The sequence below is a fragment of the Coffea eugenioides genome, chromosome 6 (assembly GCF_003713205.1).
Source record: "Coffea eugenioides isolate CCC68of chromosome 6, Ceug_1.0, whole genome shotgun sequence".
NCBI lineage: Eukaryota > Viridiplantae > Streptophyta > Magnoliopsida > Gentianales > Rubiaceae > Coffea > Coffea eugenioides.
This window is the reverse complement of record NC_040040.1, coordinates 13,876,640-13,890,830: the sequence shown is the minus strand read 5'-3', so window position 1 is coordinate 13,890,830 and position 14,191 is coordinate 13,876,640. Positions and strand designations below refer to the sequence as shown.

The following is a 14,191-nucleotide window of genomic DNA, read 5'->3' as shown; positions in this document are numbered from 1 at the left end:
AGAGAGACAACACATGGATTTTCAGAAGGAAGAAACTGATTTACAAATTACAATGTCTGATAATCCCACTATGTAGCCCAGCTTTAATTGTAAAGTTGCTCATTAAAGTTTTCCTCACCCTCCAAAATCATCACAATATCTTCCCTGGCAGTGTGTAGTCTGTCCAGCATCAAGAGTGTTCACCAGAGGGTCAGCTGCAGAAACCAGAGAAGAGTCCGTCCTTAGTTGGACTCACCTTCTGATTTCATGGCCTTACCTTGTATGGATATGTACATGTCTTGACAAATTATTTCATTATTATGAATATCATTGCCTAAAATCAAGATTTAACTCTCATAATCTCTTTGTTATAAGCTTGCTTGATTAACATATATGTACCCTTTTGGTTGGTATGTTTACAGTACATGATTTTTCCAATCACGCTTTTCAAACTAATTTCTTATGACATGTATACTTCAGAATTACGTAGAGTTAGAATTTTCTAACATATTTATTCTGAAAGTTCCCATCAGAAAGACGAAGATAAGTTGCTGTAGTGTATCGTAGGAAAGAATTTTGATTACCAGCTGGGCTCGTAACCTCTCGTGCCACTATAACCAAACGCATTACTACTAGGCTACAAACAAGAGGCCTTGATCAACGAATCCTTGTACTGGCAGTTTTATCTTGCATCTTGTTCACTAGCGGCTAGCATAATTTATGTGACAATAATGGCTGCAGAATTGAGCTTTCTAAGCCCTGAAGCGGGCGAAGCGAAAGAGACAAAAAAGAAAAGATGGAACTAGGAGGTCTCTTCTCAGGGAATTATTTGTCACCATTGACTTGGCAACTTTACCCAAAGAAAGGTCACTCGGCTATTAGTTGAACACAGATCGTGATACTTAACTACCCATGTATGCACATAAAAGATTATCAAGTTACAATTTTTGCACGAAATGTGGGGGTAAAAGCTTCATAAACTACTGCATTTAATATTTTGTCATACTCCAATTACTCAGATTAGTAATCATCTTACTTGGCAGAAAAGGGAACTGGAAAGCAATAAGTAACATATCCGAACACGGTCAATGGCACATGTATTAACAAAAGATGTGAAAAGGAGCCTTGAATGAGAAAATGAGGGAACCTGGGGAGATGGATAGAGAAAAAGAGAGATTGGGGACTTAGGAGACATGAAAAATATATAATGTCGACTGTTTTTCTCTCTTTTTTTCCTCTGCTGTGTGCTTTTATTCTTTGGTTTACTAACTAGTACTACAGCATGCATTTAATTAACGTAAGTGAGAAGGTAAGAGATGTACAAATATGACAGATGCTCTTTAGAGCACGCAGTGATTAGTGTGATCAGTCACATTACTTCCACTGCTATCTCTGCTTTGTACCTTGCCCCTCTTCTCTTCTCACATCACTCGTCTCACTGATCATGCCAAAGAGTATGCTAGGAGAGAGGATAGGCTGAAATATTAATGCACTTTTTTTGTAAGTGTTCTCTTACTCTTCTCTTTCTTCACAAGCTGGATCACTTCCATAGTACTCATTCGGGAATGTCAGTACTATTTCTGTTCCATTTTCTCTATATAACCTCCATCCATCTGTTCAGTTGGCATCTTCTCTTTCCGTCTTCTATCTTTTCACCCTTCCCTTCATAATAGACATGCACATTCTTAACTCTTCTAGTTCGTTTATGTCTGTCCCCGTCTTTTCAACCTCTTCCTGCTCACAGGCTGCCTTCGGGAACCCAGAAGCAAATTCCGTCGGTAGCTCGTGCATGAAGGTTTGGAGCCTGAAAGTCTTTCATCACCGGTGGAGAACAAAAAGCATAGTATAAGATTTGAGCGGTGCTATCTTATCTGAGCTTAACTTTAAGTATATTTAAATTTAAATTTGCATGGTCATTTTTCTTGACCTTGCAAGACTTTGTTCGTATTAATTATTTTTTTTATTATTTTTTTATTAATTTATTATATTAAATTATGTAACTTATCCCGTTCAAATCTCCCATCTTTTTTTCCTTTTGTTATTCCTCCTGAGCTTGGTTACAAAAAAAAGTCTTGCTAAGATCATGCAGACTTCAATTGTTTGTATTAAGAGGGTTCTATCTAGTTATTCCTTTGGTATGACGGGGAGAGCCTCTCATTCACCCTTCTTCTATTTTTGTGGCTGTTTCTTGTTTTTACAAAATATGGATCTCTTTTTTCTTGCATGCATGTAATGTCTTTCATGCAAGTGCAGTGGAACTAGTTAACTACATTATCTGTTCAGTCTCTGATGAACTCAATCGAGGTTCGACAACTGCAATTTTATGAGAATTTGCTATCAGATTTTGACTAATCCAACCCGAAGTTTGATCTGTTATTTTAGTACTACAAATCATCTCAGACGTATACAAAATACTGCATATCCACCATTATTCCCTCAATAATTAAATTACACTTCGCAGCCAATGAGAGATTGAGATTTTAACTTGCTTTTGGTTTTACTGAAACAACCATGACAGTTATTCAATCTATGAGGCATGAGGCTTGAGCAAGCAATTCTATTTATTTTTTGGGAATTCCGACTTTGGTAGGAGAAAAATTAATCAGGATCTTCATAGAGAACGCAAAAGCTTGAAGCCAGGTCATATGTTCTACTAATCATAAACTACGCAGGATGTTATAGTTCTATATACCCTATCAACTTCTGAAATGGTCAGTTTGGAGGAAGATCTGCTGAGTTCTGACCAGAAAATCGAAGAGAAGGAAAATTAAAAGTGAACAAAACAAGAGAACAAAAGTCTTGTCACATTCAGCTTTAGCATGCAACAGACGTTTTAGGGCCAAATTCTTTTAATTTTATGAAATCACTTTCCCTTGAGTGAGGGAGGGAGTGGATGGGCTAAACTCGGTTAATCCGATTTTAATGCTTTCTTTCTTTCTGATTATGATTAAAAATCTTGTCAAAGTATCACATTATTACGTTCGATATTGTTGATTGAGGAGAGATTTGTGCAAAAACTTTTAACAACCCCCCCATTGGATTTTTGCCAAAAAGTTAAGGAAGGGAATAAAACAACGTGGCCAAAGAAACAACCAATCTCATCAACCTCATCCCAATGATGTCACCCTTCAACCCTTTACACAGTTTTCCAATGATGAAGTTCAAATACTCTTGTTTAATGCTGAGGTTCGTGCATGTTGCACGCTAGCAGCAATACGTCTGGACAAAAATTTTAAGGTATATCTAAGTTCAAACATAACAATTCAAGACACTTGCAACAATTTACGTTACTGATCATGGTCAAGCTTGTTGCATTTTCCTTCGCAAGTCAAGATTCATTTCCTCCATGGCAAAAGAACATTTCCAGTTAGTCTTCTTTATCTTAAACTGTTCACTAAGAAGTGGATAATTGAAGTTATTTTGGCAAGAGTAACGGCAGAGAGTGTGCCCGTTTGACTAATTAAGGTGAGAGTGACTGGGGGCATTCACACTGACTAGTCGCTTTCTTTGTATCCTGATATGCTACCTGCACTAGAATTAATCATCCTCTTGCAAGTTGCAATGATGTTGGCGACGTCTACGGTGGAAAGTCACTTGTCTGCCCATGGTAGGTAGAAGCAATGCAAATGCAAGGAGGCCAACTGTTTATTAATGCAAGGATACGCTACCTGCCCACTGATGTTTCACCACATATACACATTCAGCTGCACATAGGCATTGATCCTTTGTCTTTTCCAGTACAATTGTCGTTGGGACAAACTAAAGCCTGAAGCCAGTTCTTTTGCAGTTTAACTCTTTCTGTGTTTTCTTGTGTTGACTTTCTAATTCTGTGGCTATTCAACCCAAATAGTTGTAAAGACAATTTGAATTACTGACAAGGCCAAGGCAAAGCAACTCAGGCTTCAGTTTTGAATAGAAAGCATGTAGTGTGGCCTTATCCAGCTATTAGCTCTGAAAATTGAACTGCAATTACACAATTGTTTGAGCTGAATTTTGCAGCCATCAAGTGGGATATGCAGTTGCCACTAGGCCTCTGACCTGGTGGTCACCACCAGTCTTGTTTCCTTCAATCCTTGCCTCCCACCAATTTACCATTAGATGTGATGGCTTTAATTGACTTTCTTTGATGGAATCTCTACTCATATCGAGCCCCCCTCCCCCTTTTGTCTAGATTAGGCTAGATTAAATTATAGAAATTCTACCATTGTGACCAAAAAAAAAAAAAAGTGGGAGGCGCAGTTGCCAGAGTCTAAGAACTTATTTCAGTTTAGTCATACCTGGGAAACTGATGGACAAAGTAAACTAGCTATTGCTCTGACTGGGAAAAAGTAATAATATTATTAATAACGGGGAAAAAAGCAACCCATAATTTACTATTCGAAAGCAAGAATCGGCCTAGGTGATTAAAAGGCCCCATTTGCATAGATTTGATTCTCATAGTTGCATTGTCATGACCCTCTTCCCCTAAAACAAGCCAAACAGAAGTTCATCATGCACATTGTTAATCATCTAGTCGGCCATGTTATCGTCTTGTACATAATCAGTGAGAACCGTGATAATGGATTTAATCATATCATCCTTGAGCCAACTTCTGAGACGTGGGTAGGGCTACTGGAGTGCATAGTTCATCCAGCTCACATTGAATCCAGAGAAGCAATACTTCCACACTTGGAGAAGCTCCTGCACATTCGCTGCAAACAGACTACTTTGAATCCCTGTACAAGCAGTGATTGCTTCGATCTCAGCCTTATTTCCTGTCTGCAAGCAAGGGTGGTGGTATTTTGTAGACCAGCTTCAGATAGACTGCAGTTGTCTGTATTGAGGTGATTAACATGACTGACCTCATTCTCTACGTGATAAGAGCATGTCATGACAACCAAAATCCTTGCATAATGAGAAGAGTCTTTTCCATGTCAAAAACCTAAAATTTCTTGTTCTGAACGTTTCACCTTTCTCCTTCACGCAACAAGTATCAAATATCTCTTTCTTTCTCATTTCTGGATGAACCGTTACAGGAGATATTCCGTATACAGTATATACAAAACCAGAAAACAAAAGATTGAAAACTATATCCCGGACGAAAAGATGGGTGGCGAGATACCAACGCTTTCGCCAAGTGAAAAAAAACAATGAAATTCAGCCTGCAATGGTGCAATAAATCGAAAAAATCTGAGCCTGACTTTGTAGAATAAAAATTCCATCTTCAGAAGGAGCTGTCAGTCGCTATACATTGATTCAAAGAACAGAACCAGCTCCTTCCATCAGTTTGAGAAGTTGAACGCTTCAAGTTCAATCTTGAACACCTAACCAAGTGTTCCCTCACATTACGGTCAACAGACCTAGGAACCAAAGAAGGACTTGTGTCTGGAGTCCCCATGCAGAGGCCAGGGCTGAGTCTCATTGACGGAAACCTTTGGCAGCTAAGCGAGCGAAAAGAAGAACCAAGAGGGGTTATTCGGACACAGTAGGAGTCAGGCTTACAAAATGGGGTTTCCAGTGAAGCTATTTCCGGACCATCAGCCGAACAAGTGCAAAATGGAAGGGATAAACTAGTTCTTGGAATTTCTTTCCCAATTGGCTTTAAGTCCTTGAGTTTAACAAATGAAACTATGCCATGCCGGCAGAGGGGGCAAGCAATTGAGCCTGGGGGTCCATGAGCCACTGCTGAGGTGCGATTTGTGGAACATAGATACAAGGCACAGCGAGTGCAGAACTCATGGAAACAACCTGCATGAGAGAAGACCTTTCATGTTCTGACAGGTTGAAGAATAATTTCACGAGGCTATGCTGCAGCTTAAATGTTAGCCTATAAAAAGCTGAAGAAAGTGAAATTTTAACAGTGCTTTGAAGATCCAAATTAAACCATAATAACTTTGCTTTTGTGGTTAAAACATGAATAAGAAAGTGAAAGAAAAATAAAGTAAAGGTTAGTGCTGAGAAATGCAACGACAAGCCCATCCTCATAGCACAGAAAGAAAAAGAAAGCTTAAATACATCCATTGCCAAACTAAACTCATGCTTTTTCTTTTAAAACTGACTCAAATAATTTTCCGTCACGAGAATGAGCAATTATACATCTCTCCTTGAAAACATGAAAGCTAGACCTAGTCGACATGAAAGTAAAGCATGTTAAAAATCTCTAGCATGATGCTGACTAAACAACTATATTTCACAGCAATTAGTAATCTAAGGTGCTCCTTTCTGTCTCAGCACAGAATACACTAATAAGCAATAACACCGATCTTATAAATCACCGGCGTCCTGAGATTTTATTTTGGACAAAATGTACTTGGGCTCAAAAACATTAAGCCAAATAATTGCGATAACTACACATCATAATAGATTAGTCACATGTGAAAGTTACTAAGATGGGAATCAGTCGAGTGATCTGATCCTGATGTGTTTAATTGTGCTGAAAGTTTTTTTTTCAATAAAGTGCTAGTCCCCCTATTCTGTCTGCCACTCAGTGCTTTTCTAACTAGTCTACCATAGCTTCTAGCGTCTTGAAGATAAGATAGCCTTTGCCACTCAGGAAAAAAAAATTACAACAATAATAAAAGGGCAGTAGAATTGCAAATGACTTAAATCTTTTCCACGTATTTATAACAGCCAAAGGTGGGTTACATCATGATTTACAGTCCTAGGTGCTTGCATTGTTCATATCCATGTGATATACTTTCTTGGATTGCAACAACCTCAGTTTGAGTTTATATCTTATTGATAAAATTCCTGTCTCCAGATGCAATACAGTTTTATTTAGCCACTAATTGTCATCATTACACAAATAGGAACTCATTTTGGTCAACAAGTAATTTGATTATTATCTTCAAACTTGGGTATTATTCAACTTGGGTAATTTGGTTATTATCTTCACCAGCAACATTGCACAATATATTGATTTAACAAAGAAGATACATCTTCTTGTTTTGGTTATACTGCTTTCAAGGTAATCATCCCAGCTTATGTGATTGCGTAAAAGAAAAATAAAACCTCAGCACCCGTCCCGTCCCATCCAAAATCCAGGAAGGAAAAAAATTACATGGGAAAGCGAAAAGAGAGATGAGCAAAAGCCAGTTGCTGTTATGTACACATAGAGCATACCCAACTGTCTGTCTTCATATCTAGAAGCATATGAACTCTTTCATGTCAGTAGCATCCAAGTTCTGAAACTACATACCTTCTGCAGCCACTGTGCACCTTCTCTCTAAGCAAACAACACATGGGTCTACACATGTATTATGCGAATCACAGCTTTTCCACCCACATTCTCTGCAAACCAGCCAAAACAAAATGTAAATATTTTAAACTAAAATGCAACTTCTTATCCCATTATGGCACCTCGTGTATATAACACAAATGGTCTAAAGCATGAATATATGAAAGCATAACAAGAAGTGAAGAAAACTTCTAGCTGTTGGTTAGCTTTACAGCCTTATCCAAGTCTGGCACAACTAATTCTGATGCCTCAGAAGCTCTCTCTTGATAACATGCAATTAATCAAAACCACAAGAATTTCTTGGAACTCAATGTCCAACTCATAACTGTAAAAAAGAGGAACCTAACAACCAGAAAGACGAATAACAGTACCACTTGAGGAGACTAGGGAAGCATTCAAGTGGGTGGAGAGAGAGAGAGAGAGAGAGAGAGAGAGAGCAAAAGAGAGTGAATTAGCTAGAGTTGTACCAACTAGTTTATTTGTTTTGGATGCATCAGTTGTTATACTACTAACCAAAAGAGGCAACTAAAGGCAAAATTTTGTTAACAATTTTGTACGAGCAATGGTAAACAAAGAACTTCTTGCTACAAGTATTGGCAAATTTTCAAACTTCATAATCTTGACTAAAATCCGCCATCAATATCACCCTGAAAGCCACAAACAACAAAATCTAATGAGAAGAACTTTATTAGCAGTCTCCTAAGTCATTCTAGAAACAGAACAGAAATTTAAATCAAAGAATAGGTAATACATCAAGGATCGAAAGCATAAGAGCAAATGTTGCAACATATTTTTTTATGACCAATGATCCATTTGATGCATCAAAATATGTGCCTTGAGAAGGTATATTTGAATGCGTGGAGGCCTGTGCATGTGACATGGTATACTACTGAGCATGGATTGGAATCATAAACCTTAATGAAAGCTCATATACGTAAATCAAGAAAGCACTACCCTTGGCAACAATAGTACAGAGTATGGTGTTGCGCTCAATTAAGTTTGATAATTAAACTATCCTACTAATAGTTCACCTCACCTAGCTATATTGACAATGCTCATAAGAGGAAGACAGATATATGGTGAAGGTTGAAGCCGTGGCTGCCCTTCTGGTCGTCTGCTAAGGATCTCCTCAAGCCATTCTCTATGCCATGAACGAGCAACCATCAAGGGACTCCATCTATGAATAGAAACATACAAGCACCAAAGAAGGGGGTATCATTCACTGGCATTAATCAATGAAAATCTAAGAAGGAATACTTAATCGTGTTAAAGACAATATTCCTGATAATTCCCAAAAGCAGCATCCGGATAATTGTATCACCACCATACATACTTATAGATAATCACCCAAATCGAGCACTAGAGGTCCATTTCAAGTATGTTATGAGCTCTTATCAGAGAGCACATTGGAGACATGAATGTTCAAGTCAATGCTATCACTATTTTATTCTTACCAAGATTATTGCATACACTAACATCTGCTAATCAGATAACTTTTCAGGAAGCAAATTAGTAGCGCAGGCAAGTCACCGGCAACAAAAACTTGGAAAAATGGTAGGAATAGTAAAAGATAAATTTGATATTGGTGCATACACTGAATTCATTTAGCAAGATTTGGTTCAGAGCACATTTCTGAAGGAATGCGACAAGCAACCACTATTAAGAGGCTCATTCTTTACTATGGCAAGTCAGAAATACAGTAGCCACCTATAGACGATTTCCATGGAACAGTAGGTTCCTACTGCTCCGAGAACATTAACTTGCAGTGTGATCCTAAATAATTAATGACTTTATTCTGAAACATGGCCCGTTAAGAAATTTTTTTTTTTCCGAGTAATTTCTCCTTTGCAGTCATAAGGAGTTTGACATATTCAGCTGCCTGACCAGGATAACTAGCAAATGATATAAGCAGATTCTTGAAGAAGATTCAATCATTTATTGTTCTAATAAAACCACAAGTCCAATTAAGTAATTGAAACTTTTGTGCCACGTTAAATTTCGCTCGACTAAGTTTTCCCAAAGGACAATCAGGTAACAGACTGGTAAAAGCAGCAGACATAATTAATGAGCCAAATCATACATACCCATTTGCATTTTCTGTTGTGAGACTGGCCCCCCTTGCAATCAAAAGCTGAAACCAAACAAACAAGAATGATCCAATTAACTTACTGACTATAAAAGAAGCTCCCAGGCATCATCAGAAAATTACCTGACAACATTGTGCATTGCCTCCACATGCAGCATAATGAAGTGGCGTGCTTCCTGCACCTGCAGATTTAAATTCAACCTAAAGTATCCCAGATTTGATAGTTTCGTCATGATAATTGAAATGACAAAATCACAGCTATGTCAAAACCTACCAAAGCATGACAAGCGAAGACTTCTATATGTGTCTATTCTAAATAAAGCACGGAGATCATGGGCCAGAATCCATGAGAAACTTGAAAAGAGAAAGAAAACCAAAACTTTGTCACACCTATTAAATCAATTGTAGTTCCATCCTCCACAGTAATATCACTTACAGAAGCCCCCAAGTCCAAAAGCAGTTGAACAGTTTCAGAATGCCCATTTAATGCAGCCATATGAAGAGCAGTGATGCCTCCATCAGCTGGTCTATTGATAACTTGACAAAGTGCACTGGTGCAATAACAGGCATGGCAATTATCAGCATAAAGAAAGAAAGAACTGGACTGCATACTTCACAAACAATTACTTGATATGGCCATTACTCTTCATCAAATCCTGATACTGAGTCTTCGTTCTTCACTCGTTTTCTGAGGATACTGCAGAAATTAGGAACACTAGGAATATAATCAGCAAGGAGAAGCCGGATGGATTGAGAATGTCCATTCAAAGCAGCCAGGTGAAGAGCCGTACCCCCATTCAAATAATCGGCTTTGTGAATCTACAAACCAGTACAAATATAAGTTTGATAATCTTTTTTCTTTCCTGTACAGAAAGTTCAAACTATGGATTATGACAAATAAATGTATACAAAAAGATTCAAGGAAAACGTTGCCATACATTAGCTTTAAAAATAATCAAAGTCTGAACAACCTCCCAATGACCATACTGACAAGCTTGCATCAAAGCAGTCTGTTCAACAGATAGATAAACATCAATTTTTGGTGTCATCTTTCAGTTTAGGGAGATTGAAAATGTGAACACTACCTTACGGCCTAATATCAGAAAGTATTGATCTTGTAGTTACTGTCTAAATTGTACAACCATAGAAAATATCACGAATGCAGAAAAATATGTTTTTAGAACTAGGGTCCTACCTGGCCACGGTAGTTCCTTAGATTAATATCAACTCCAGATTCAATCAGGAGAGATACAATCTAAAAGACAAAGAAAAATCAATTAATTATCATCGCATAGGATTGAAGCACCTGCTCAGTAACATCAAGAAATTCAGGGGAAAGTCAAATTGAATTTTGGATATATATTTACAAGAAAAAACTAAAACTGCTATACCTCATGGTGGCCTTGAGCTGCAGAATAATGGAGGGGGGAATTACGAACACCAAAGGTTGAGTACCTCGCCAGGCGGGGATTATAATCCAGTAAAGCCTTAGCTTCCTGAAGATCACCATCTCTTGCTGCAGAAACCAGTCTCTCTCCAGATGCAGAGCATCCAAAAGAGTTTCCCACAAGGCTGAAAAATCTCATAATCCTCAAACTTGACCTTAATTCCTCAAAGTGATCTCATAACAATCAAACGATCCCCCAACACGGATTTAAATTTTGCTTGTGACAGCTCAAAGTCCCAAACGATCATAACAATCATGTATGACTACTTGAGGATGCAACAACCTTAATCTTCTCTTTGCAAATCAGATTCCTCGTTTTCTACCAAATTAATGACAACCCAACAACCAAATTTTACTCTCAGAAACATCCATAAAACATCTGTTACTAACCCCTCATCAAGAAGACCATATATCTCTTCTATAGAAACATAAATGCCCTTTCAATACCACCAACTCTTGTGGCTTTCCAACTTGATCATTATATAAGCATCTACGTATAATTTTGTTTGTGTGTGGTACACAATTGATGGAGACAGACTTTCTATACAAATGAAAAGAACTTTTCAACACCAACAAACCCAAAAAGTAAAACAAAACTGACCATATTAATATTATAAACAAAATAAAATATGTGATCAAGAAAGTTCTGATTTTTACCAAATGATTACAAGCTTCTTCACAATTTTCCCCTGAAGATGACAAAAGTTGGACAACCCTCTTGAGAATTCTTCTATACAAGTCTGATTTCCCAACCACCACCTCAAAATTTTCCCCACAAATTTACAGAACTAGAAAAGCCCACCTCCAAAATTTCCTGAAAAGCAGGAATGTCCAAAACCCAGGTCCAAATTCTTCAGGGAAATTGTTATAATGAAGGATAAACGGGTAGAGCACAGATCACAGTGTGTTTAGAGAAAGCTCAAAAAGAAAAAAATTTCCCATTTTTGGAAACTCTATGTAAAAATGGAGCTTCCACTAAAAAGATCGTCCGTCTCAGGAATAAATACAAGTAGTTAGACACAATGAAAATGATCCAGCAAAAAAGGCTCTTTTCTTTTCCTTTTTTTTGCTGAACAAAATTATATCCAAATGAGGTGGATATAAAGCTGAAAATTCGGTGTTTTATAAGTTTGTGCTGTGAAAAGGAGGATAAAACGTGGAAGGAAAAGAATATACAGTTATTAATAAAAAGCCAAAAGGGATTACAAAATTATTTGAGCAGATTAAAAGAGGAACAATGTGGGGGTTGGGGGCAGCGGGGTTCTCGCCAAATTGGATCAAAATTAAACCAAGAATCATAAGCCTGCAGGAAAAGCGTCGATTTCATGATTGGCTGTTATTGTTGTTGTTGTTATTAATAGGAGTCAAGTTTGCTTGTTGGCTTTCCTTCTTTAATTTCTTCCATTTCAACATCTACTTTGTGTATCTGTATTTATCTCTTGCTCCTCCTCTCTGTTTCTTTATTTGCTGGCCTCCTTCATTTCCTTTTCCTTTTAAATTTCTTTCCTTTTCATTCCTGGGGACCTGAGTTTTTCCATTGGCTTGAGTTGATTTGGTTTGATGCACTTGAATATTTATTCGAGCGGAAGCCTTTTTTTTTTTTTTTTTGGGGTACGAAAGATAAGGAAGCCATTAATTTGGTAGTGGTCCATGTACAAATTTGGGTTGGAAATTGGGATATGTGACCAGACCAGTTAGTGGAAAACTGGATAATGGACAGAAGTCTTTTGGTTAATTGTCAAATATACAACTCTGGATTTCCATTGTTATACCAGATGGTACCATAATACTTAGTAATACGATTGAAGGAAAGCGAAGAAAAGGAAAGTAGAGGATTCTAGTAAAAAAGAAAAGAAAGGAAAATAGAAAAAATTGGAATCCATCCATCTTGCTTGGATTACGGAAAAAAAGGGAAGGAAACTATCATGCATTAATTATGTTTTTATCCATAAATCTATCATGCATTAATAGATTTTTTAGAAAATTTTAAAATTTTTATTAATCTTGATGTCCTTTCCCTCCGTTTCAGTCCACTTTTGAAGGAAAGAAGGATTCTATAGTTTTTTAAATATTATAAAAATTTTTAAAAAGTACTCTAAAAAATAGTATAAATTTTTTTAATATTTAAAAATATTCCAAAATATTTTAAAAATTCTACTACTCATAAATATTTTAAAATATTTTCTAAAAATATCCCAAAATACACTTTAAAAACTCTACTATAGTAAAATTTTTTAAAAACACCCCCCAAAAATAGCTAATTCAAACAGAGCCATATTTTGTCTACTCCTTTAAATTAATTTTTCCAGTTGGTTTCTCCTGTTAGAGAAACCCTAACACAAGATCTAATGCTTGGATTTGAACCTAGAGAAGACATGACCAATGTGTGGCCAAATTTGACCTCAAGATTTTGAGGTACTCCATTCTAATTCCCAAGCATTCTCCAAACTTCTTAAATCTGATCTCTTCTTGTTAAAAAAAATTCAAAAAAATGTAGCCAAATTTGATTTGAAACTTTTTTTTTATTTAACCTCACAATCTACTCCGCTCCTATATTATAGGAGAGGGGGAGTCCAACTGAACTTGTATTGAGTTGGACGAATTTGATCTGATCATTTTGTGGTAAAATGTACTAATAGTTTTGGTATCCCAAGTGATTGGGGACCAAAATTACAATTCTCCCTCCTGTCAAAAGTAAATCATGTCACTTACTAAGTGGGATAGGTTGCTTTGAGGACATGACGGTATTAGTACTAAAATGCCACTCGACCTATAATTAGTCATAAACTTTTTCGCAATTATAATACGAAAGAGTTTACAAAAGCCAAGAATGTACAATTTTTTATTTCCATGTTTTGCGTAGATATGTGGCTTTTGCACAAATGTTTTATCCATCGAAAATTCTATTCCGATCAGTAGATAATCCAATAATTCTGCCTCTAACTCTTCACGGAGGATACGATTTATTTATTTGTTGAAATGTTAGGATACAACTCTCCTAGTGCAAAGAGAAAAAAAAAAGAATTTTTATTATTCTTATTGGTTTTTTTCAAATGAATAGGCATGAATTCACGGCCTTTTTCACTTGAATTAGAATATACTTCTTTTTGTATGTAAAAAAAGCAACCAAAACTGAGGTTATGGACCACTGCAGTACAAACTTCGAATTGTTTAAAGAGAACGAAAAGGAAACAGAAACCTTAAAATGGTGGGAAACGTAATATGATAGCTTGCTTGATATTTAGGTAAGAATTGATAAATGGGATTAAATTTAGAGCAACATAATGAATACTATCACTTAAGCTCACGTGACATCTATTCAACCGTGATAATGTATACATTGACAGTGTATATAAAATTTACTCTTTTTGTAATGTGTACACGGGACAATCATTAGTATACTTAAATTACACATAATGTGAATGCAAGTTCACAATTATTGCACCTTTACATTTGAAAACTT

General features: G+C 36.7%; 1 protein-coding gene and 1 long non-coding RNA gene across 3 annotated transcripts; one reads left to right on the top strand and one right to left on the bottom strand.

The window, feature by feature from the left end:
* The first annotated feature begins 1,294 nt into the window (after positions 1-1,294).
* Positions 1,295-2,261, top strand: LOC113776083. The gene is made up of 2 exons (XR_003468967.1): positions 1,295-1,479; positions 1,724-2,261. It is a non-coding gene; the product is annotated as an uncharacterized LOC113776083 (long non-coding RNA).
* A 2,072-nt stretch (positions 2,262-4,333) lies between these two features.
* Positions 4,334-11,998, bottom strand: LOC113775997 (probable E3 ubiquitin-protein ligase XBOS32). Of its 2 annotated transcripts, XM_027321065.1 has the most exons (11): positions 11,386-11,998; positions 10,673-11,269; positions 10,477-10,536; positions 10,220-10,291; positions 9,925-10,100; positions 9,672-9,832; positions 9,405-9,463; positions 9,280-9,326; positions 8,232-8,372; positions 7,157-7,248; positions 4,334-5,706 (listed from the first exon to the last, which is right to left on the bottom strand). In XM_027321065.1, the coding sequence occupies exons 2-11, from the start codon at positions 10,865-10,867 to the stop codon at positions 5,183-5,185; spliced, it is 1,527 nt and encodes a 508-aa protein (XP_027176866.1). In that variant the 5' UTR covers positions 10,868-11,269; positions 11,386-11,998; the 3' UTR covers positions 4,334-5,182. The 2 variants fall into 2 exon arrangements, with proteins under 2 accessions (XP_027176866.1, XP_027176868.1); XM_027321067.1 differs by lacking the exon at positions 11,386-11,998 and having other exon boundaries at positions 10,477-10,587; positions 10,673-10,764.
* Between the last annotated feature and the right edge of the window lie 2,193 nt (positions 11,999-14,191).